At 46.9% G+C, this 23,505-nt stretch overlaps 1 protein-coding gene across 2 annotated transcripts in view; it reads left to right on the top strand.

Moving 5' to 3' along the window:
- Window positions 1-21,994, top strand: part of ITPK1 (inositol-tetrakisphosphate 1-kinase) — a gene marked incomplete in the record, with an annotated part of 91,033 nt that extends 69,039 nt beyond the window's left edge. For both annotated transcript variants that reach the window (XM_056545752.1, XM_056545751.1), the window contains 6 exon segments: window positions 16,430-16,528; window positions 16,635-16,675; window positions 18,047-18,212; window positions 18,698-18,765; window positions 19,738-19,900; window positions 20,980-21,994. In XM_056545752.1, coding sequence (XP_056401727.1) covers window positions 16,430-16,528; window positions 16,635-16,675; window positions 18,047-18,212; window positions 18,698-18,765; window positions 19,738-19,900; window positions 20,980-21,260 — 818 coding nt within the window.
- Window positions 21,995-23,505: the final 1,511 nt, after the last annotated feature.

Below are 23,505 nucleotides of genomic sequence, written 5' to 3'. Positions count from 1 at the left end.
CACAGACCAGAGACCAAGCCCCTAGGGCAGTGTTTCGTAACCAGAGCCTCCAGCTGTCCAGGCATTCTGTGAGTTCTAGTTTTAAACACATTAGCTGTCCAGGTATGCTGGGAGTTGTAGTTTTGCAACAGCTGGAGGCACACTGGTTAGGAAACACTGCCCTAGGGGCTTGGTCTCTGATCTGTGGACCTCCAGCTGTTGCAAAATTACAACTCCCAGCATACCTGGACAGCTAACGTATTGCAACACTACAACTCTCAGCAACTTGTAATGTCGCAACAGCTGGAGGTCCACAGATGAGAGACCAAGCTCCTAGGGCAGTGTTTCCTAACCAGGGTGCCTCCAGCTGTTGCAACACTTTAGCTGTCCAGGCATGCTGGAAGTTGTAGTTTTAAACACATTAACTGTCCAGGGCATGCTGGGAGTTGTAGTCTTGCAACAGCTGAAGGTGCCCTGGTTGGACACTTTAGCTGTCCAGGCATTATGTGAGTTCTAGTTTTAAACACATTAGCTGTCCAGGTATGCTGGGAGTTGTAGTTTTGCAACAGCTGGAGGCACACTGGTTAGGAAAACCTTCCCTAGGGGCTAGGTCTCTCAACTGTGAACCTCCAGTTGTTGCAAAACTACAACTCCCAGCATACCTGGACAGCTAATGTGTTGCAAAACTACAACTCCCAGGATTTTGCAACAGCTAGTTTTGCAACAGGTGGAGGTCCACAGATCAGAGACTAAGCCCCTAGTGCAGTGTTTTCCAACCAGGGTGCTTCCAGCTGTTGCAAAACTACAACCCCAAGCATGCCCGGACAGCCGTTGGCTGTCCGGGCATGCTGGGAATTGTAGTTTTGCAACACATTGTCTGGGCATGCTGGGAGTTTTAGTTTTGCAACAGCTGGAGACACCCTGGTTGGAAAACTCCGCCCTAGGGGCTAGGTCTCTAAACTGTGAACCTCCAGTTGCTGCAAAACTACAACTCCCAGCATGCCCGACAGCTAACGTTTTGCAAACCTAAAATTCCCAGCATGCCCGGACAGTCAACGGCTGTCTGGACATGCTGGGAGTTGTAGTTTTGCAACAGCTGGAGGTCCACAGATCAGAGACTAAGCCCCTAGGGCATTGTTTCCTAACCAGGGTGCCTCCATCTTTTGCAAAACTACAACTCCCAGCATGCCCGGACAGCCGTTGGCTCTCCGGGCATCCTGGGAGTTGTAGTTTTGCAACACGTTAGCTGTCCGGGCATGCTGGGAGTTGTAGTTTTGCTGGAGGCACCTTGGTTGGAAAACACTGTCACAGATTGTTGTATAGAGGTTGGATCGGGGAGCAGTATTTAATGGCTGCCCTCACGTGGCGTCGTCTTCATCATCATCATCTTAATCATTTTATTCTGTAAACTTCTCCATCCAGGTGACACATTATAATAGCAAAACCCAAATGTCCTGACACCAGCAGCGGGAATTCATGACCCAGACTTTTATAGGTACAAATTTAATTTTAGAGATTAATCTTCAGTCAAATCTAGGTCTGCGGTGTCCTGGATTATCCAGAGACTTCTATGTGCGACATTCTAGAACCTGTAACCGCAAATGTCCCCGAGATGATTGGATGCAATATTATAGATTATACATAAATATACAATTAGTCTACATATCTATATAGTGAGGTCACTGTATACATAGGATCAGTACAGGATAAGTAATGTAATGTATGTACACAGTGACCTCACCAGCAGAATAGTGAGTACAGCTCTGGAGTATAATACAGGATATAACTCAGGATCAGTACAGGATAAGTAATGTAATGTATGTACACAGTGACCTCACCAGCAGAATAGTGAGTGCAGCTCTGGAGTATAATACAGGATATAACTCAGGATCAGTACAGGATAAGTAATGTAATGTATGTACACAGTGACCTCACCAGCAGAATAGTGAGTGCAGCTCTGGAGTATAATACAGGATATAACTCAGGATCAGTACAGGATAAGTAATGTAATGTATGTACACAGTGATCTCACCAGCAGAATAGTGAGTACAGCTCTGGAGTATAATACAGGATATAACTCAGGATCAGTACAGGATAAGTAATGTAATGTATGTACACAGTGAGCTCACCAGCAGAATAGTGAGTACAGCTCTGGGGTATAATACAGGATATAACTCAGGATCAGTACAGAATAAATAATGTAATGTATGTACACAGTGAGCTCACCAGCAGAATAGTGAGTACAGCTCTGGAGTATAATACAGGATATAACTCAGGATCAGTACAGGGTAAGTAATGTAATATATGTACACAGTGACCTTACCAGCAGAATATTGAGTACAGCTCTGGAGTATAATACAGGATATAACTCAGGATCAGTACAGGATAAGTAATGTAATGTATATACACAGCGACCTCACCAGCAGAATAGTGAGTACAGCTCTGGGGTATAATACAGGATATAACTCAGGATCAGTACAGGATAAGTAATGTAATGTATGTACACAGTGATCTCACCAGCAGAATAGTGAGTACAGCTCTGGAGTATAATACAGGATATAACTCAGGATCAGTACAGGATAAGTAATGTAATGTATGTACACAGTGACCTCACCAGCAGAATAGTGAGTACAGCTCTGGAGTATAATACAGGATATAACTCAGGATCAGTACACGATAAGTAATGTAATGTATGTACACAGTGACCTCACCAGCAGAATAGTGAGTACAACTCTGGGGTATAATACAGGATATAACTCAGGATCAGTACAGGATAAGTAATGTAATGTATGTACACAGTGACCTCACCAGCAGAATAGTGAGTACAGCTCTGGAGTATAATACAGGATATAACTCAGGATCAGTACAGGATAAGTAATGTAATGTATGTACACAGTGACCTCACCAGCAGAATAGTGAGTGCAGCTCTGGAGTATAATACAGGATATAACTCAGGATCAGTACAGGATAAGTAATGTAATGTATGTACACAGTGACCTCACCAGCAGAATAGTGAGTACAGCTCTGGAGTATAATACAGGATATAACTCAGGATCAGTACAGGATAAGTAATGTAATGTATGTACACAGTGACCTCACCAGCAGAATAGTGAGTACAGCTCTGGGGTATAATACAGGATATAACTCAGGATCAGTACAGGATAAGTAATGTAATGTATGTACACAGTGACCTCACCAGCAGAATAGTGAGTACAGCTCTGGGGTATAATACAGGATATAACTCAGGATCAGTACAGGATAAGTAATGTAATGTATGTACACAGTGACCTCACCAGCAGAATAGTGAGTACAGCTCTGGAGTATAATACAGGATATAAATCGGGATCAGTACAGGATAAGTAATGTATGTACACAGTGACCTCACCAGCAGAATAGTGAGTACAGCTCTGGAGTATAATACAGGATATAACTCAGGATCAGTACAGGATAAGTAACGTAATGTATGTACACAGTGACCTCACCAGCAGAATAGTGAGTACAGCTCTGGGGTATAATACAGGATATAACTCAGGATCAGTACAGGATCAGTAATGTAATGTATGTACACAGTGACCTCACCAGCAGAATAGTGAGTACAGCTCTGGGGTATAATACAGGATATAACTCGGGATCAGTACAGGATAAGGATGATCATTACACAAGTTCTCTTATATCCCCTTATGATTTCTTCTCATGTATGTGTTGTGTATATATATATATATATTCCTCTTTGTAGCTCGGTAGAAATCTTCCCCAGGACTTGGCTGACATCTTTATAGAGTACGGTGGGGGGGGGGATTTCGGCCTCTATTTACAGTGCGCAGCGCCTGTCTCCTTCCTCCTGACTCTTTACAGATCTGCAGGCGGAGAGCCCTTTTACATATAGAGCCACATTATGGACCCATCTCTGTTCTCAGGGTAAATATACTTCTTGCCTCAAGTGTGGATTACGCTCGGTTTACATTATCAGAGTCGTCATCTGACTGTAATATGTTAAGCTTTCCCATGGCATCTGTCTATAGTCTCCGGAATGGACCATATAATTGTACAAAGACCTAATGCAGTGTTTCCTAACCATGGTGCCTCCAGCTGTTGCAAAACTACAACTCCCAGTATGCCCGGACAGCCAACGGCTGTCCGGGCATGCTGGGAGTTGTAGTTTTGCAACAGCTGGATGCACACTGGTTGGCAGTCACCGAACAAATTCAAAATCTGCAATCATTTTCTATGCATCTCCATGGTAACAGACAACCAACCCGGTGTAGTCTGATCCCGCAGCCCCTTCTACCATATGTATTTGGGGGAAAAGATGTAAAGGGAATATGGCTGCAGGATCCGAATTCACCCAAAATATGGCGGCAAGGTCAGTTTATACCTAGATAGCAGTTGGGGCACCTAGCAACAGCGCAAGATGGTAAATATTTCCAAAAGTAAAGCCGTACGCCCTGCGCCTCGCGCATTTTTTATTTTTTATTTTATTTTTTTATTTAACATGGATTTTCTGTAGGATTTTTGATATCCTCTTCATCCTTATATCGGAAACGGCAAAAAGGGATCAACAACTGAACGTATATTCGACGCCTTGACGCCAGAATCCCTGTATAGTCCAGGATTGATGACTACATTGTCTCTCCGGCCCTTACGTTACTGTGTCTTTGACTCCACGTCACCCCCGCAGGCGGGGTGCCCCCTTAAAGGGGTACTCCGGTGGAAAACTTTTTATTTATTTATTTTTTATCAACTGACGCCAGAAAGTTAAACAGATTTGTAAATCACTTCTATTAAAAACTCTTAATCCTTCCAGTACTTATCAGCTGCTGAATACTACAGAGGAAATTCTTTTCTTTTTGGAACACAGAGCTCTCTGCTGACATCACGAGCACAGTGCTCTCTGCTGACACTTCTGTCCATTTTTGGAACTGTCCAGATCAGCATATGTTTTCTATGGGGTTTTTCTCCTGGACAGTTCCTAAAATGGACAGAGGTGTCAGCAGAGAGCACTGTGCTCATGATGTCAGCAGAGAGCTCTGTGTTCCAAAAAGAAAAGAATTTCCTCTGTAGTATTCAGCAGCTAATAAGTACTGGAAGGATTAAGATTTTTTAATAGAAGTAATTTACAAATCTGTTTAACTTTCTGGCACCAGTTGATTTAAAAAATAAAAGTTTTCCACCGGAGTATCCCTTAATACGCGTTATGACCATCTATGTCCTCACCCGTCAGATTCCCACTTGTTATGATTACCACCCCGGGTGTCGGCGCTTTTGAGAAATGATAATAAAACCGCCCTGAGTAGTCGTAAAGAGGCGCATCGGACGCAAGCGATCAGGAAGTGTATACAAACCCGTCAGGGCGCCGCTGCGGGCTGACAGCGGTTTGTGTGTCTTAGCCCGCGCCAAAGCTTAAAAGTGCCTTATTACTGTCAACATCGAAGCCACCCAGCGACAGAGTTGGCCGGGTCATTCAATCGTGTTAACCCTTAGGTAGAACGCCTCGGTCCTGCAGTGTAAACCAGAGCGTATATTCCCATCGGAAAACAACGGAGCGCGTATTATTCGCCATTTTCACATGTATTCTTATGCGGATATTCATGGACATTCTGTATTTCTAGCGTGCTTTATCTAATCTCTCCGCAGTTTACAAGATCTCTGCTTGCTGTCAGTCAGTGCTACACGTCTCTGTCCACACACAGAAGCTGAGAATCCGTCCTGCTGTTTGTTACCATTGTATGGCTTCCAAACCATTTATATCTTACCTGCTAGTACTTTGTAACTAGAGATGAGCGAACTTACAGTAAATTCGATTCGTCACGAACTTCTCCGCTCGGCAGTTGATGACTTTTCCTGCGTAAATTAGTTCAGCCTTCAGGTGCTCCGGTGGGCTGGAAAAGGTGGATACATTCCTAGGAAAAAGTCTCCTAGGACTGTATCCACCTTTTCCAGCCCACCGGAGCACCGGAAAGCTGAACTAATTTATGCAGGAAAAGCCATAAACTGCCGAGCCGAGAAGTTCGTGACGAATCGAATTTACTGTAAGTTCGCTCATCTCTAATTGTAACAAAACTACACAGAGCAGTGTTTCCCAAGCAGTGTGCCTCCAGCTGTTGCAAAACTACAACTCCCAGGATGCCCGGACAGCCGTTGGCTGTCCGGGCATGCTGGGGGTTGTAGTTTGGCAACAGATGCAAGCGCACTGTTTGGGAAACACTGACCTAATGCAAAATTTGCAATCTATTTCTATGTACAGATCACATGTGTTTCCGTTTTCCGGGCATGCTGGGAGTTGTAGTTTTGTAACAGCTTAGGGGATAGAATGCACTGAAGGCTGTAAGGATATGCTGGGAGTTGTAGTTTTACAACAGCTGGAGGCACACTGGTTGGGATGCACTGGGTTAGGAAATAGGAAGCAGCGGTGGGTTGCAGTAAAGACTGTCAGGACATGATGGGAGTTGTAGTTTTGCAATAACTGGTCAGCCATTGGTTTAGGAATATAATAGTCAGTGCATGCTGGGACTTGTAGTTTTGCACCAGCTTAGGGGATAGAATGCACCAGTGCAATGCACCGAAGGCTGTAAGGACATGCTGGGAGTTGTAGATTTGCAACAGCTGGAGGCACCCTGGTTGGGAAACGCTGGCTTAGGAAATAGAAAGCATCAGTGGGGTGCAGTAAAGACTGTCAGGGCATGATGGGAGTTGTAGTTTTGTAACAGCTTAGGGGATAGTCCCCAAAGTCTGTAAGGGCATGCTGGGAGTTGTAGTTTTGCAACGCAACAGCTGAAGAGCCACGTTTAATACATTGGAGCTGAGCTGCAATACCAGACACAACCTGTGGACAGGGGTGGTGCTGTTCTTACAAGAAGGAAGCTGTGTTTTTCTATTCCCGGACGAACCGCATTAAACAGGTCTTAGTGAGGATCAGCAGATCCTGAACAATAGTGTGAACTGATCCACAGAGAGAATTAGGAAGCGGCAGAGATCCCCTCCCTATTGGTCGTTCCCTTCTGCGTCCGGCTTTGTGTTCGCACCAGATGGCGGCCATGGACGCGGAGCCTCGTCTTCCATCTCTGTCCTCTGCTCCATGCTGCGCCTGAGGGTACAGTGTTAACCCCTTCTCTGCCAGCCAAGACCTCCATACTGATGAGAGAACATAATGGAGTATTTATAGGCAGGAGGAGGAGGATGGGTCTTACTCAGCATTCCAGCTCTTAGAGCCCGAGGGCCGACTCTGATCAGAGATGAGGGGGGATCACACAGCCCGGCGTCCCACCCTGCGGCTTTATGTGACACAGATTTGTCAAAATTACCACCAGCAAAACAGTGATACAGATCTGCAGCCTGGGAGGCCAATCGCTCTTAGAGGAGGAGGGACCCCCTTACTGCTGAGCGACACGAGGGACCCCCTTACTGCTGAGCGACACGAGGGACCCCCTTACTGCTGAGCGACACGAGGGACCCCCTTACTGCTGAGCGACACGAGGGACCCCCTTACTGCTGAGCGACACGAGGGACCCCCTCACTGCTGAGCGACACGAGGGACCCCCTTACTGCTGAGCGACACGAGGGACCCCATTACTGCTGAGCGACACGAGGGACCCCCTCACTGCTGAGCGACACGAGGGACCCCCTCACTGCTGAGCAACACGAGGGACCCCATTACTGCTGAGCGACACGAGGGACCCCCTCACTGCTGAGCGACACGAGGGACCCCCTCACTGCTGAGCGACACGAGGGACCCCCTTACTGCTGAGCGACACGAGGGACCCCCTTACTGCTGAGCGACACGAGGGACCCCCTTACTGCTGAGTGACACGAGGGACCCCCTTACTGCTGAGCGACACGAGGGACCCCCTTACTGCTGAGCGACACGAGGGACCCCCTTACTGCTGAGCGACACGAGGGACCCCCTTACTGCTGAGGGACACGAGGGACCCCCTTACTGCTGAGCGACACGAGGGACCCCCTTACTGCTGAGCGACACGAGGGACCCCCTTACTGCTGAGCGACACGAGGGGCCCCCTTACTGCTGAGCGACACGAGGGGCCCCCTTACTGCTGAGCGACACGAGGGGCCCCCTTACTGCTGGGCGGCACGAGGGACCCCCTTACTGCTGAGCGACAGGAGGGACCCCCTTACTGCTGGGCGGCACGAGGGACCCCCTTACTGCTGAGCGACAGGAGGGGCCCCCTTACTGCTGAGCGACACGAGGGGCCCCCTTACTGCTGAGCGACAGGAGGGGCCCCCTTACTGCTGAGCGACACGAGGGACCTCCTTACTGCTGAGCGACACGAGGGACCCCCTTACTGCTGAGCGACACGAGGGACCCCCTTACTGCTGAGCGACACGAGGGACCCCCTTACTGGCTAAGTAGGGAGATGGGGACCCGTTTTGTCTAATGCTTCTCACAGCTGAAGGTTTGTTACAATTGCATCCAGTGACAGCAGCCTGGACTTCAGACTGATACATTGCAACAAACTATTGGGACCAGATAAAGAATTGTGTGCTGTGGTGTTCACTTCCCAGACCTCAAACTATTGTAACAAACCCTCAGCTGTGAAGAGTACACTCCATTCACTCTCAGTAAGCAGAGATCTTGATAAACAAAGTCTGTTTTTCCTGGTACAATGATTCAGCCTTTTCCCATAAACCCCCTTGGCCCCTATTTACCATGTCGGCTCATTGCTCCACAGGTGATATTTTACATTCTTTGCATTTTTTGCGTGTTCTGGTGTAATGGAGGACGACAATACAGGAGCCGTCACCTGTAGTTATAGGTTTTATAGCATTTAGTGTATTTCCTGTGTAAGAATCCGGTCATAACATTACAGGGCAGCGAGCGGCTGTGGGGCGGTCGTCTTTACATCAGTAGTTATAACCTACAGTACATGACGTGTTTTATTATTGAGTGTAGTACTATGTGCAGCCAGTGGGGGCAGCAAACATCCACATACACGGATGCAGGGTCTATAGGACTCAGCTGGATATATGTAACTTATACATGTGATCATGGGAATGGGATTGTCATATATATATATATATATATAGGGGAACATTGATATTATGTGGCTTAAAACTATAACATCACATTGCTCATATAATACTGCTATACAGTGCTCATATAATACTGCTATACAGTGCTCATATAATACTGCTATACAGTGCTCATATAATACTGCTATACAGAGCTCATATAATACTGCTATACAGAGCTCATATAATACTGCTATACAGAGCTCATATAATACTGCTATACAGTGCTCATATAATACTGCTATACAGAGCTCATATAATACTGCTATACAGAGCTCATATAATACTGCTATACAGAGCTCATAGAATACTGCTGCACAGTGCTCATATAATACTGCTATACAGTGTTCATATAATACTGCTATACAGAGCTCATAGAATACTGCTGCACAGTGCTCATATAATACTGCTATACAGTGTTCATATAATACTGCTATACAGAGCTCATAGAATACTGCTGCACAGTGCTCATATAATACTGCTGCACAGTGCTCATATACTGCTATACAGAGCTCATATAATACTGCTATACAGAGCTCATATAATACTGCTATACAGTGCTCATATAATACTGCTATACAGTGCTTATATAATACTGCTATACAGAGCTCATATACCGCTATACAGAACTCATATAATACTGCTATACAGAGCTCATATAATACTGCTATACAGTGCTCATATAATACTGCTATACAGTGCTCATATAATACTGCTGCACAGTGCTCATATAATACTGCTATACAGTGCTCATATACCGCTATACAGAGCTCATATAATACTGCTATACAGAGCTCATATAATACTGCTATACAGTGCTCATATAATACTGCTATACAGTGCTCATATACTGCTATACAGTGCTCATATAATACTGCTCTACAGAGCTCATATAATACTGCTATACAGTGCTCATATAATACTGCTATACAGAGCTCATATAATACTGCTATACAGAGCTCATATAATACTGCTATACAGAGCTCATATAATACTGCTATACAGTGCTCATATAATACTGCTGCACAGTGCTCATATAATACTGCTGCACAGTGCTCATATAATACTGCTATACAGAGCTCATATAATACTGCTATACAGAGCTCATATAATACTGCTATACAGTGCTCATATAATAGTGCTGCACAGTGCTCATATAATACTGCTATACAGAGCTCATATAATACTGCTATATAGTGCTCATATAATACTGCTAGACAGAGCTCATATCATACTGCAGCACAGTGCTCATATAATGCTATACAGTGCTCATATAATACTGCTGCACAGTGCTCATATAATACTGCTATACAGTGCTCATATAATACTGCTATACAGTGCTCATATAATACTGCTATACAGAGCTCATATAATACTGCTATACAGTGCTCATATACTGCTATACAGTGCTCATATAATACTGCTATACAGTGCTCATATAATAATGCTATACAGTGCTCATATACCGCTATACAGAGCTCATATAATACTGCTATACAGAGCTCATATAATACTGCTATACAGAGCTCATATACTGCTATACAGTGCTCATATAATACTGCTATACAGTGCTCATATAATACTGCTATACAGTGCTCATATACTGCTATACAGTGCTCATATAATACTGCTATACAGTGCTCATATAATACTGCTATACAGTGCTCATATAATACTGCTATACAGTGCTCATATAATACTGCTATACAGTGCTCATATAATACTGCTATACAGTGCTCATATAATACTGCTATACAGTGCTCATATAATACTGCTATACAGTGCTCATATAATACTGCTATACAGTGCTCATATAATACTGCCCATACAGTGCTCATATAATACTGCTCTACAGAGCTCATATAATACTGCTATACAGAGCTCATATAATACCGCTATACAGTGCTCATATAATACCGCTATACAGTGCTCATATAATACTGCTATACAGTGCTCATATAATACTGCTAAACAGTGCTCATATAATACTGCTATACAGAGCTCATATAATACTGCTATACAGTGCTCATATAATACTGCTATACAGTGCCCATATAATACTGCTATACAGAGCTCATATAATACTGCTATACAGAGCTCATATAATACCGCTATACAGAACCCATATAATACTGCTATACAGTGCTCATATAATACTGCTAAACAGTGCTTATATAATACTGCTATACAGAGCTCATATAATACTGCTATACAGAGCTCATATAATACTGCTATACAGTGCTCATATAATACTGCTATACAGTGCTCATATACTGCTATACAGTGCTCATATAATACTGCTATACAGTGCTCATATAATACTGCTATACAGTGCTCATATAATACTGCTATACAGTGCTCATATAATACTGCTATACAGTGCTCATATAATACTGCTATACAGTGCTCATATAATACCGCTATACAGAACCCATATAATACCGCTATACAGTGCTCATATAATACTGCTATACAGTGCTCATATAATACTGCTATACAGTGCTCATATAATACAACATCTGGTGCAGCTTTGGTTATACTGATCTGGTTTTACTACTATACAGAGCATTGTAAGTAAAGCTGCACCTGTAGCCGTACTGTGCACCACTGAGATCACAGAGTGGCGGCACTAGGTAGCAGTACCCGGTCAGTCTCCCCTGTACCCCTGACGCCCCTGCCCTGTACCCCATCACCCTGGCCCTATGGCGGAGGCCTTTGTGCAGCAGTCACGCAAGGCACCGGTTCGGAGTCTGAGTCTCCATCTGTTTCCAAGGTAACAGATGCCAAATAACCAATGATGATATAGCGCAATAACCAGCGTCCACCCTGATATAAAGCTGCATCATATAGCCCCCCCCCCCCCCCCCATTTGTTCTCCCTTCTGTCATTCTATTCAATCCTGCAGTGCAAAGAATTGTGGGAACACTCAAGTAAAAACATATGGGAATGCTGGGAAATGTAGCAGACCCTACATAAGAACAATAAGAAATTGCTACACGTTTTCTTCAAATTGTCAGTAGGTGAATGTTCCACTAGGTGGCAGCATTGTACAGCGTCTGTGACTGTTGAAAATGTTATGTAGTGGTCTCCAAACTGGATGCTTCAAAACTACAACTCCCAGCATGCATCCCAGTTACCACGGAGATGCACAGAGCTGCATGTGATCTGTGCATAGAAAATCATTGCAAATTTTGCAATAGGTCAGTGTTTCCCAACCAGTGTGCTTCCAGCTGCTGCAAAACTACAACTCCCAGCATGCCCGGACAGCCGTTGGCTGTCCGGGCATGCTGGGAGTTGTAGTTTAGCAACAGCTGGAGATACACTGGTTGGGAAAGCACAATTGGGACAAAGTGAAGACTGTAAGGACATGCTGGGAGTTGTAGTTTTGCCACAAGTTGGGGAATAGAATGCACTGAAGGCTGTCCGGGCATGCTGGGAGTTGTAGTTTTTCTGGAGAACTACAGGTTAGTGCAGCTTATCCCAACCAGGGTGCCTCCAGCTGTTGTAAAGCCACAACTCCCAGCATGCCTGGACAGTCTTTAGCTGTCCAGGCATGCTGGGAGTTGTAGCAACAGCTGGAGGCACCCTGGTTGGGAAAAACTGGGTTAGGGGATAGAAAGTACGAGTGGGATGCAGTGAAGACTGTTTAAGAATGATGGGAGTTGTAGTTTTGCAACAGCTGGCAAGCCACAGGCTGGAGAATAGATTGTACTGAAGGCTGTCAGGGCATGCTGGGAGTTGTAGTTTGGGGGACATTGCGTGTTGATGCTCTCGGAGCCCTTGGACGTTCCGTTTCTTCCTCTTGATGTCACCTCTTACGTCTTCTGGAAAAGGTCCCAGAATTTGTAGCTTCAGGAATTCTTCACATTTGGGGCCCGTGACTCATCCGCAGCATTGACTTCATTCTCCCTCCATTCATGGAAAGACGACACCTTCACGTGAAAACCGTCTGCCCGTCATCCCCCTAAACCGTCTGCTCGTCATCCCCCTAAACCGTCTGCCCGTCATCCCCCTAAACCGTCTGCCCGTCATCCCCCTAAACCGTCTGCCCGTCATCCCCCTAAACCGTCTGCCCGTCATCCCCCTAAACCGTCTGCCCGTCATCCCCCTAAACCGTCTGCCCGTCATCCCCCTAAACCGTCTGCCCGTCATCCCCCTAAACCGTCTGCCCGTCATCCCCCTAAACCGTCTGCCCGTCATCCCCCTAAACCGTCTGCCCGTCATCCCCCTAAACCGTCTGCCCGTCATACCCCTAAACCGTCTGCCCGTCATACCCCTAAACCGTCTGCCCGTCATCCCCCTAAACCGTCTGCCCGTCATCCCCCTAAACCGTCTGCCCGTCATCCCCCTAAACCGTCTGCCCGTCATCCCCCTAAACCGTCTGCCCGTCATCCCCCTAAACCGTCTGCCCGTCATCCCCCTAAACCGTCTGCCCGTCATCCCCCTAAACCGTCTGCCCGTCATCCCCCTAAACAGTCTGCCCGTCATCCCCCTAAACAGTCTGCCCGTCATCCCCCTAAACCGTCTGCCCGTCATCCCCCTAAACCGTCTGCCCGTCATCCCCCTAAACCGTCTGCCCGTCATCCCCCTAAACCGTCTGCCCGTCATCCCCCTAAACCGTCTGCCCGTCATCCCCCTAAACCGTCTGCCCGTCATCCCCCTAAACCGTCTGCCCGTCATCCCCCTAAACCGTCTGCCCGTCATCCCCCTAAACCGTCTGCCCGTCATCCCCCTAAACCGTCTGCCCGTCATCCCCCTAAACCGTCTGCCCGTCATCCCCCTAAACCGTCTGCCCGTCATCCCCCTAAACCGTCTGCCCGTCATCCCCCTAAACCGTCTGCCCGTCATCCCCCTAAACCGTCTGCCCGTCATCCCCCTAAACCGTCTGCCCGTCATCCCCCTAAACCGTCTGCCCGTCATCCCCCTAAACCGTCTGCCCGTCATCCCCCTAAACCGTCTGCCCGTCATCCCCCTAAACCGTCTGCCCGTCATCCCCCTAAACCGTCTGCCCGTCATCCCCCTAAACCGTCTGCCCGTCATCCCCCTAAACCGTCTGCCCGTCATCCCCCTAAACCGTCTGCCCGTCATCCCCCTAAACCGTCTGCCCGTCATCCCCCTAAACCGTCTGCCCGTCATCCCCCTAAACCGTCTGCCCGTCATCCCCCTAAACCGTCTGCCCGTCATCCCCCTAAACCGTCTGCCCGTCATCCCCCTAAACCGTCTGCCCGTCATCCCCCTAAACCGTCTGCCCGTCATCCCCCTAAACCGTCTGCCCGTCATCCCCCTAAACCGTCTGCCCGTCATCCCCCTAAACCGTCTGCCCGTCATCCCCCTAAACCGTCTGCCCGTCATCCCCCTAAACCGTCTGCCCGTCATCCCCCTAAACCGTCTGCCCGTCATCCCCCTAAACCGTCTGCCCGTCATCCCCCTAAACCGTCTGCCCGTCATCCCCCTAAACCGTCTGCCCGTCATCCCCCTAAACCGTCTGCCCGTCATCCCCCTAAACCGTCTGCCCGTCATCCCCCTAAACCGTCTGCCCGTCATCCCCCTAAACCGTCTGCCCGTCATCCCCCTAAACCGTCTGCCCGTCATCCCCCTAAACCGTCTGCCCGTCATCCCCCTAAACCGTCTGCCCGTCATCCCCCTAAACCGTCTGCCCGTCATCCCCCTAAACCGTCTGCCCGTCATCCCCCTAAACCGTCTGCCCGTCATCCCCCTAAACCGTCTGCCCGTCATCCCCCTAAACCGTCTGCCCGTCATCCCCCTAAACCGTCTGCCCGTCATCCCCCTAAACCGTCTGCCCGTCATCCCCCTAAACCGTCTGCCCGTCATCCCCCTAAACCGTCTGCCCGTCATCCCCCTAAACCGTCTGCCCGTCATCCCCCTAAACCGTCTGCCCGTCATCCCCCTAAACCGTCTGCCCGTCATCCCCCTAAACCGTCTGCCCGTCATCCCCCTAAACCGTCTGCCCGTCATCCCCCTAAACCGTCTGCCCGTCATCCCCCTAAACCGTCTGCCCGTCATCCCCCTAAACCGTCTGCCCGTCATCCCCCTAAACCGTCTGCCCGTCATCCCCCTAAACCGTCTGCCCGTCATCCCCCTAAACCGTCTGCCCGTCATCCCCCTAAACCGTCTGCCCGTCATCCCCCTAAACCGTCTGCCCGTCATCCCCCTAAACCGTCTGCCCGTCATCCCCCTAAACCGTCTGCCCGTCATCCCCCTAAACCGTCTGCCCGTCATCCCCCTAAACCGTCTGCCCGTCATCCCCCTAAACCGTCTGCCCGTCATCCCCCTAAACCGTCTGCCCGTCATCCCCCTAAACCGTCTGCCCGTCATCCCCCTAAACCGTCTGCCCGTCATCCCCCTAAACCGTCTGCCCGTCATCCCCCTAAACCGTCTGCCCGTCATCCCCCTAAACCGTCTGCCCGTCATCCCCCTAAACCGTCTGCCCGTCATCCCCCTAAACCGTCTGCCCGTCATCCCCCTAAACCGTCTGCCCGTCATCCCCCTAAACCGTCTGCCCGTCATCCCCCTAAACCGTCTGCCCGTCATCCCCCTAAACCGTCTGCCCGTCATCCCCCTAAACCGTCTGCCCGTCATCCCCCTAAACCGTCTGCCCGTCATCCCCCTAAACCGTCTGCCCGTCATCCCCCTAAACCGTCTGCCCGTCATCCCCCTAAACCGTCTGCCCGTCATCCCCCTAAACCGTCTGCCCGTCATCCCCCTAAACCGTCTGCCCGTCATCCCCCTAAACCGTCTGCCCGTCATCCCCCTAAACCGTCTGCCCGTCATCCCCCTAAACCGTCTGCCCGTCATCCCCCTAAACCGTCTGCCCGTCATCCCCCTAAACCGTCTGCCCGTCATCCCCCTAAACCGTCTGCCCGTCATCCCCCTAAACCGTCTGCCCGTCATCCCCCTAAACCGTCTGCCCGTCATCCCCCTAAACCGTCTGCCCGTCATCCCCCTAAACCGTCTGCCCGTCATCCCCCTAAACCGTCTGCCCGTCATCCCCCTAAACCGTCTGCCCGTCATCCCCCTAAACCGTCTGCCCGTCATCCCCCTAAACCGTCTGCCCGTCATCCCCCTAAACCGTCTGCCCGTCATACAGCAGCACAGTATATCAGGAGAGGAGTGTGCTGATCTGTGGAGAGGTCATACAGCAGCACAGAGTATATCAGGAGAGGAGTGTGCTGATCTGTGGAGAGGTCATACAGCAGCACAGAGTATATCAGGAGAGGAGTGTGCTGATTTGTGGAGAGGTCATACAGCAGCACAGAGTATATCAGGAGAGGAGTGTGCTGATTTGTGGAGAGGTCATACAGCAGCACAGAGTATATCAGGAGAGGAGTGTGCTGATCTGTGGAGAGGTCATACAGCAGCACAGAGCAGTATGGTGATGTCACCTGTTCTCTCCTTCCTCCTACAGACGAGCGCCTGTGTTCTCCGCCCTTCATGGACCTCTCTACAGAATGCACCGAGGACACCCTGAAGATTATAGAGAAGAGCAGCCTCGCCTTCCCCTTCAGTAAGTGTTGAAATACAACCCACGTATTCTTACCATGTGCATCACCAAATCTACCACAAGGGCGGCGACTTAACTTCATTTTTTATTTTTTATTTTTTTTTAATAGTCTGTAAGACAAGAGTCGCTCATGGGACCAACTCACATGAGGTAAGAGGAGGATGGATAATGATGGAGGAGGAGGATGGCTAATGATGGAGGAGGAGGAGGAGCTGGATAGTGATGGAGGAGGAGGATGGAGGAGGTGGATAATGATGGAGGAGGAGGATGGCTAATGATGGAGGAGGAGGAGGAGGAGGTGGATAATGATGGAGGAGGAGGAGGGATAATGATGGAGGAGGAGGATGGAGGAGGTGGATAATGATGGAGGAGGTGGATAATGATGGAGGAGGAGGATGGAGGAGGTGGATAATGATGATGGAGGAGGTGGATAATGATGGAGGAGGAGGATGGAGGAGGTGGATAATGATGGAGGAGGAGGATGGAGGAGGTGGATAATGATGATGGAGGAGGTGGATAATGATGGAGGAGGAGGATGGAGGAGGTGGATGGAGGAGGTGGATAATGATGGAGGAGGAGGATGGAGGAGGTGGATAATGATGATGGAGGAGGTGGATAATGATGGAGGAGGAGGATGGAGGAGGTGGATAATGATGATGGAGGAGGTGGATAATGATGGAGGAGGAGGATGGAGGAGGTGGATAATGATGGAGGAGGAGGATGGCTAATGATGGAGGAGGAGGAGGAGGTGGATAATGATGGAGGAGGAGGATGGCTAATGATGGAGGAGGAGGTGGATAATGATGGAGGAGGAGGAGCTGGATAATGATGGAGGAGGAGGAGGTGGATAATGATGGAGGAGGAGGTGGATAATGGAGGATAAGGATGGTGATGGTGATGATGATGATGATGATGAGGATGGTGGAGGAGGAGGATGGAGATGGATGATGATGATGATGATGGAGGGGAGGAGGAGGATGGAGGAGGAGACTTCCTTCTACCCCTAGTGACAACCATTATAACGTCTGTATAAGTTGTCCCCCCTCCTCTGGTCCTGGGTGGTCGATCTCCCCTTTAGTTATGAGGTAATTCCTTTGGTTTGTGTTCTGGTGGAAATAGCTGTCACACAGCGCCGACACCTCTGCTCTCCTGTATCCCCCATGTCTGCCATCTTGGCATCGTACGACCCTCCAGTTGTGATGGTTGAGGTGACAGATTCTGGAGCCGAGATAAAGTGTGAGATACATTGTATCCATCATGGCGGTCGCCGGCCGGTGCTGGGTGTCTGGTGGGATGGAGGATGTCAGGACAGGGCAGCGTATCCCTTCTGGGCCTTAAAGGGGAACTCCAGGGAAAACGGATATTGTGTTATGCCTTGTGCAGGGCCTGAGGGGGGTGGAGCATGACAAGACCCCTCCCCCAGCCCTGCTCAGTGTATCATGTGCTCCAGTGTTGCCCCTTTTAGGGTCTTTAGAGTCTGCGCAGCCGTTATCCTCACCTCGTGTGTTTTTTCTGTCCTAGATGGCGATAATATTTAATATGGAGGGTCTGCGGGCCATACAGTGCCCCTGCGTCATCCAGAGCTTTATCAGCCACAACGCCGTGCTCTACAAAGTCTTCGTGGTCGGCGATTCGTATACTGTAGTGGAGCGGCCATCGCTGAAAAACTTCTCACCGGGCAGCTCAGGTAAGGCCCCGGGGGATGTATACAGGTGGGCTCAGAAGTTTACATACCCCGGCAGGAAGTGCGACATTGTGGCATCAATTTAGAAAATATGATCCTGCAAAAATCTTCAACCTAATGATATGATACTATTTCAGCAACCTGCAAAACTACAACTCCCAGCATGCCCGGACAGCCAAAGGCTGTCCGGGCATGCTGGGAGTTGTAGTTTTTCAACAGCTGGAGGCCCCCTGGTTGGGAAACACTGTCATGTATGTAAAGTCTCCAGTTAGTGTGTGTGAATACATTTCATAGACAACACTGCCACCTACTGGCACATCAGAGAATTACATGTTTGTTCTCTGTTGGCCGTTAGGAGATTTTGTTTTTTTTTTAACTTTTTTTTCAATTCCTAATTTTTGTTTTCAAATACAGAACACCATTCCGAGATAAAGAATTAAAATCCCATCAGTCTTATCTTTATTCCTTTATTTATTTATTTTTTTCAGATACAGAAACTATTTTCTTCAATAGTCACAATGTGTCCAAACCAGAATCGTCTTCAGTCTTAACAGCGGTAAGTTTTATGTAATGGTGACAACGCCCCACCCCCTGTATGACATCATTGATAAAAGAGTAATATGACACTTTTCACAGCCCTGCCCTCTAAATGACATCACTAATATAAAAGTAATACGACGTGCTCGCAGCCCCACCCCCTGTATGACATCACTGATATAATATAATAGTAATATAATGACATGTGAAAACACTGCCCCCTGTATGACATCACTGATATAATAGTAATATAATGACATAGGATCACAGCCCCGCCCCCTGTATGACATCACTGATATAATATAATAGTAATATAATGACATGTGATCACAGCCCCGCCCTTTGTATGACATCACTGATATAATAGTAATATAATGACATGTGATGACAGCACCGCCCCCTGTATGACATCACTGATATAATATAATAGTAATATAATGACATGTGATGACAGCACCGCCCCCTGTATGACATCACTGATATAATATAATAGTTATATAATGACATGTGATCACAGCCCCGCCCCCTGTATGACATCAATGATATGATATAATATAATAGTAATCACGTGATCACAGCCCCGCCCCATGTGACATCACTGATATAATATAATGGTAATATAATGACATGTGATCACAGCCCCGCCCCCTGTATGACATCACTGATAATATAATAGTAATATAATGACATGTGATCACAGCCCCGCCCCCTGTATGACATCACTGATAATATAATAGTAATATAATGACATGTGATCACAGCCCCGCCCCCTGTATGACATCACTGATATAATATAATAGTAATATAATGACGTGATCACAGCCCCGCCCCCTGTATGACATCACTGATATAATATAATAGTAATATAATGACATGTGATCACAGCCCCGCCCCCTGTATGACATCACTTATATAATGTAATAGTAATATAATGACATGTGATCACAGCCCCGCCCCCTGTATGAATTTTTCTCCCTTTTTCCCCCCACAGTTGGACAAGGTAGAAGGCGTGTTTGAGCGTCCTAATGATGATGTCATCTGCGCCATCTCCAAGGCTCTCCGACAGGCTCTGGGCATCTCGCTATTTGGAATTGATATTATAATTAATAACAAAACCGGCCAACACGCCGTCATTGACATCAACGCCTTCCCAGGTAAAGACGCTCAGAAGTCAACAGGATTTTTTCCCATTCCGTTCTGACCCAATACTTATCACTGCTGAGGGGTTGTTACAATTGCATCTAGTATAGAACATCCTCTTGTGAGCTGAACACATGAGCAGCGCAAATCTTTTCTCCAGTCCTAATAGTTTTGTTACAGTGTATCAGTGCAGAAAAAAAATTATTTGGAGTCCAGACTGTTTAGCACGTCAGGGCATGCTGGGAGTTGTAGTGTTGCAACAACTGGAAGCACCCTGGTTGGGAAACACTGACCTAAGTCTCTAAACTGCCAGCTTCCAGATTTTGCTAAACTACAACTCCCAGCATGCCCAGACAGCCAATGTGTAGTTTTGCAACAGCTGGAGGCACCCTGGTTGGGAACCACTGCCATAGATGATAAAATGCAGGAAAAGGTCGGGATGGATATTCAACCATCTGAATGTGATAAAGGATTTTGCTATTAAACAGATATTTAATTTTTATTGCATTTTTATAAAAAATTTTATTGCAGTTTTATTTACCTTTTATTGCATTTTTTATTTTATTTGTATTGCATTATTTAATTTATTTTTATTGCATTTTTTATGCATTTTTTTCAATTTTTATAGCATTTTTTACTTTATTTTTATTGCAATTTTTATTTTTTATTGCATTTTTATTACATTTTTTATTGCAGTTTTATTTACCTTTTGTTGCATTTTTTATTAAATTTTTATTGCATTATTTATTTATTTTTATGCATTTTTTTCTATTTTTATTGCAACTTTTAATTTTTATTGCAATTTTGATTAAATTTTTATTGCATTTTCTATTGAATTTTTATTGCATTTTTTATTAATTTTTTTTTCATTTGTTACCCAGCACACAACAAAGGTAACTCGCAAGAATTTTACTTTATATTGCTACAGTATTCTAGAGGGGGGGGGGGGGGCGCTCTTTCATTAGTAAAATGCAAAATCTATGTCCTTAGCAGTGGCCAAAATTGGTACTGCAGGCATATGTATGCTGTTCAATGGAAAAGTGAAGAACATGTTACGCATAACCTATAACTTCAGTCTGTTCTCCTTTCTTAGGGTACGAGGGCGTCCCGGAATTCTTCGGGGATCTCCTGAACCACATCGCGACCATCCTCCAGCGCACGGAGATGAACGCGAACAAGCCCCCCTCGGAGCAGATAACCGCGGCCGTCATGTGCTGCGCCCCCGCCGCCCGGATAGACCCCTGGATGGTGGAGAACGACTCCAACGGAGCAGTGAAACTGCAAAGCCAAAGACTAGGGTGCAACTCGGCCGTGTCCCCCAACTTCCAGAAGCACTGTGTGGCGTCGCTGGCGACAAAGGCGTCCTCGCAATAGTCCCGGAAAAAAAAAAAGCCACCTGAACAAGTAAGGGGTTAAAAGCTGAAACGAGCAGCGATTCTGATGGGAGAACCCCGGACAGGAATAATCTGCTGCGGCCGCCTATATACATATTTTCTTCTTAGATATCAAATCACCACTTCACAACGGAATCCTCAGAGAGAACCTTCTACCTGTACAGCGCAAAAAGATCGAAACGAACGGAATGCAGATTTTATTTTATTCTTTTTTTTTTTTTTTTTTTTTTTTTTTGTGCAAATGTTCTATAAGAAGAAAAATAATATGGAATTATTTTTAAAGAGAGAAATTTTATTCTGTAAAAAAAAAAAAATACAAAAAAAAAAATTCCTCGATAGTAAGTAATGTCCGGTGTGACCACTGCCGCCAGTTTGCCTCACCGCAGGATTTCCGATTTTTATTATAATTTTTTTTTTTTCTTTTTAATTCTTGATATTCAGCTCCTGTAGGTTTTTCGGCGCTTTGTTTAGTTTAGTGATTCGCCTAGACTACAGTCCTGGGCGCGGTGCGGCGCCCCCTGCAGACCAGACGATACATTTCTGCTCCACCTGCGTGACTGTCAGAGCGCTTCTTACTTCTGTCCACCCCGCGTGCGTGGATGGCTCTTCTATTTCAGTTTTATAGAAAAAAAAAGAGAGAATTAATAAATGTATATATTGTCGAGATGATCCTGCTGATTAAACCCGATGTACTCCGTCACGGAGCGTCACCGCCTGGAGCGTTTATTTTCAGAGCTGTCGGAAAAACAAACAAAAAAATGTTTTTGTAGATCTATGTTGGCTGCAGAACTACAAGTGCCAGCTGGTTGTCGTTGTCGAGGGTGTTGGTGATCATAGCGCCACCTGTAGGAAGTGGGAGGCATTGCTCTGTGTGGTGGGGGAGGGATCTATTGATGCGTTGTAGGGTTGTATGTAGGTCCGGCAGCACATCTGTAGTTATGGGGATACAGAGAGGTCCGATTGTAACCCCGACTTTATAACCTATAGTGTAAAGCACTGATTCCCAACCAGGGTGCCTCCAGCTGTTGCAAAACTACAACTCCCAGTTTTGCAACAGCTGGAGGCACCCTGGTTGGGAAACACTGGTCTAGAGCTTGGTCAGATGGATCCAGATCTCTATAGAGAAACATGTCCTGGTCAGATGGATCCAGATCTCTATAGAGAAACATGTCCTGGTCAGATGGATCCAGATCTCTATAGAGAAACATGGCCTGGTCAGATGGGTCCAGATCTCTATAGAGAAACATGACCTGGTCAGATGGATCCAGATCTATATGGAGAAACATGGCCTGGTCAGATGGATCCAGATCTATATAGAGAAACATGTCCTGGTCAGATGGGTCCAGATCTATATAGAGAAACATGGCCTGGTCAGATGGGTCCAGATCTCTATAGAGAAACATGTCCTGGTCAGATGGATCCAGATATCTATAGAGAAACATGACCTGGTCAGATGGGTCCAGATCTCTATAGAGAAACATGGCCTGGTCAGATGGATCCAGATCTCTATAGAGAAACATGACCTGGTCAGATGGATCCAGATCTATATAGAGAAACATGGCCTGGTCAGATGGGTCCAGATCTCTATAGAGAAACATGGCCTGGTCAGATGGATCCAGATCTCTATAGAGAAACATGGCCTGGTCAGACGGATCCACATCTCTATAGAGAAACATGGCCTGGTCAGATGGATCCAGATATCTATAGAGAAACATGACCTGGTCAGATGGATCCAGATATCTATAGAGAAACATGACCTGGTCAGATGGATCCAGATCTCTATAGATAAACATGGCCTGGTCAGATGGATCCAGATCTCTATAGAGAAACATGACCTGGTCAGATGGATCCAGATCTCTATAGAGAAACATGTCCTGGTCAGATGGATCCAGATCTCTATAGAGAAACATGTCCTGGTCAGATGGATCCAGATCTCTATGGAGAAACATGTCCTGGTCAGATGGGTCCAGATCTCTATAGAGAAACATGGCCTGGTCAGATGGATCCAGATCTATATAGAGAAACATGGCCTGGTCAGATGGACCCAGATCTATATAGAGAAACATGTCCTGGTCAGATGGACCCAGATCTATATAGAGAAACATGTCCTGGTCAGATGGACCCAGATCTATATAGAGAAACATGTCCTGGTCAGATGGACCCAGATCTATATAGAGAAACATGGCCTGGCCAGATGGATCCAGATCTCTATAGAGAAACATGGC

Source organism: Hyla sarda, chromosome 11 (genome assembly GCF_029499605.1).
Source record: "Hyla sarda isolate aHylSar1 chromosome 11, aHylSar1.hap1, whole genome shotgun sequence".
NCBI classification, from domain to species: Eukaryota; Metazoa; Chordata; class Amphibia; order Anura; family Hylidae; genus Hyla; species Hyla sarda.
Note: the sequence above shows the minus strand (reverse complement) of the source record. Positions and strands in the feature narration are given on the sequence as shown.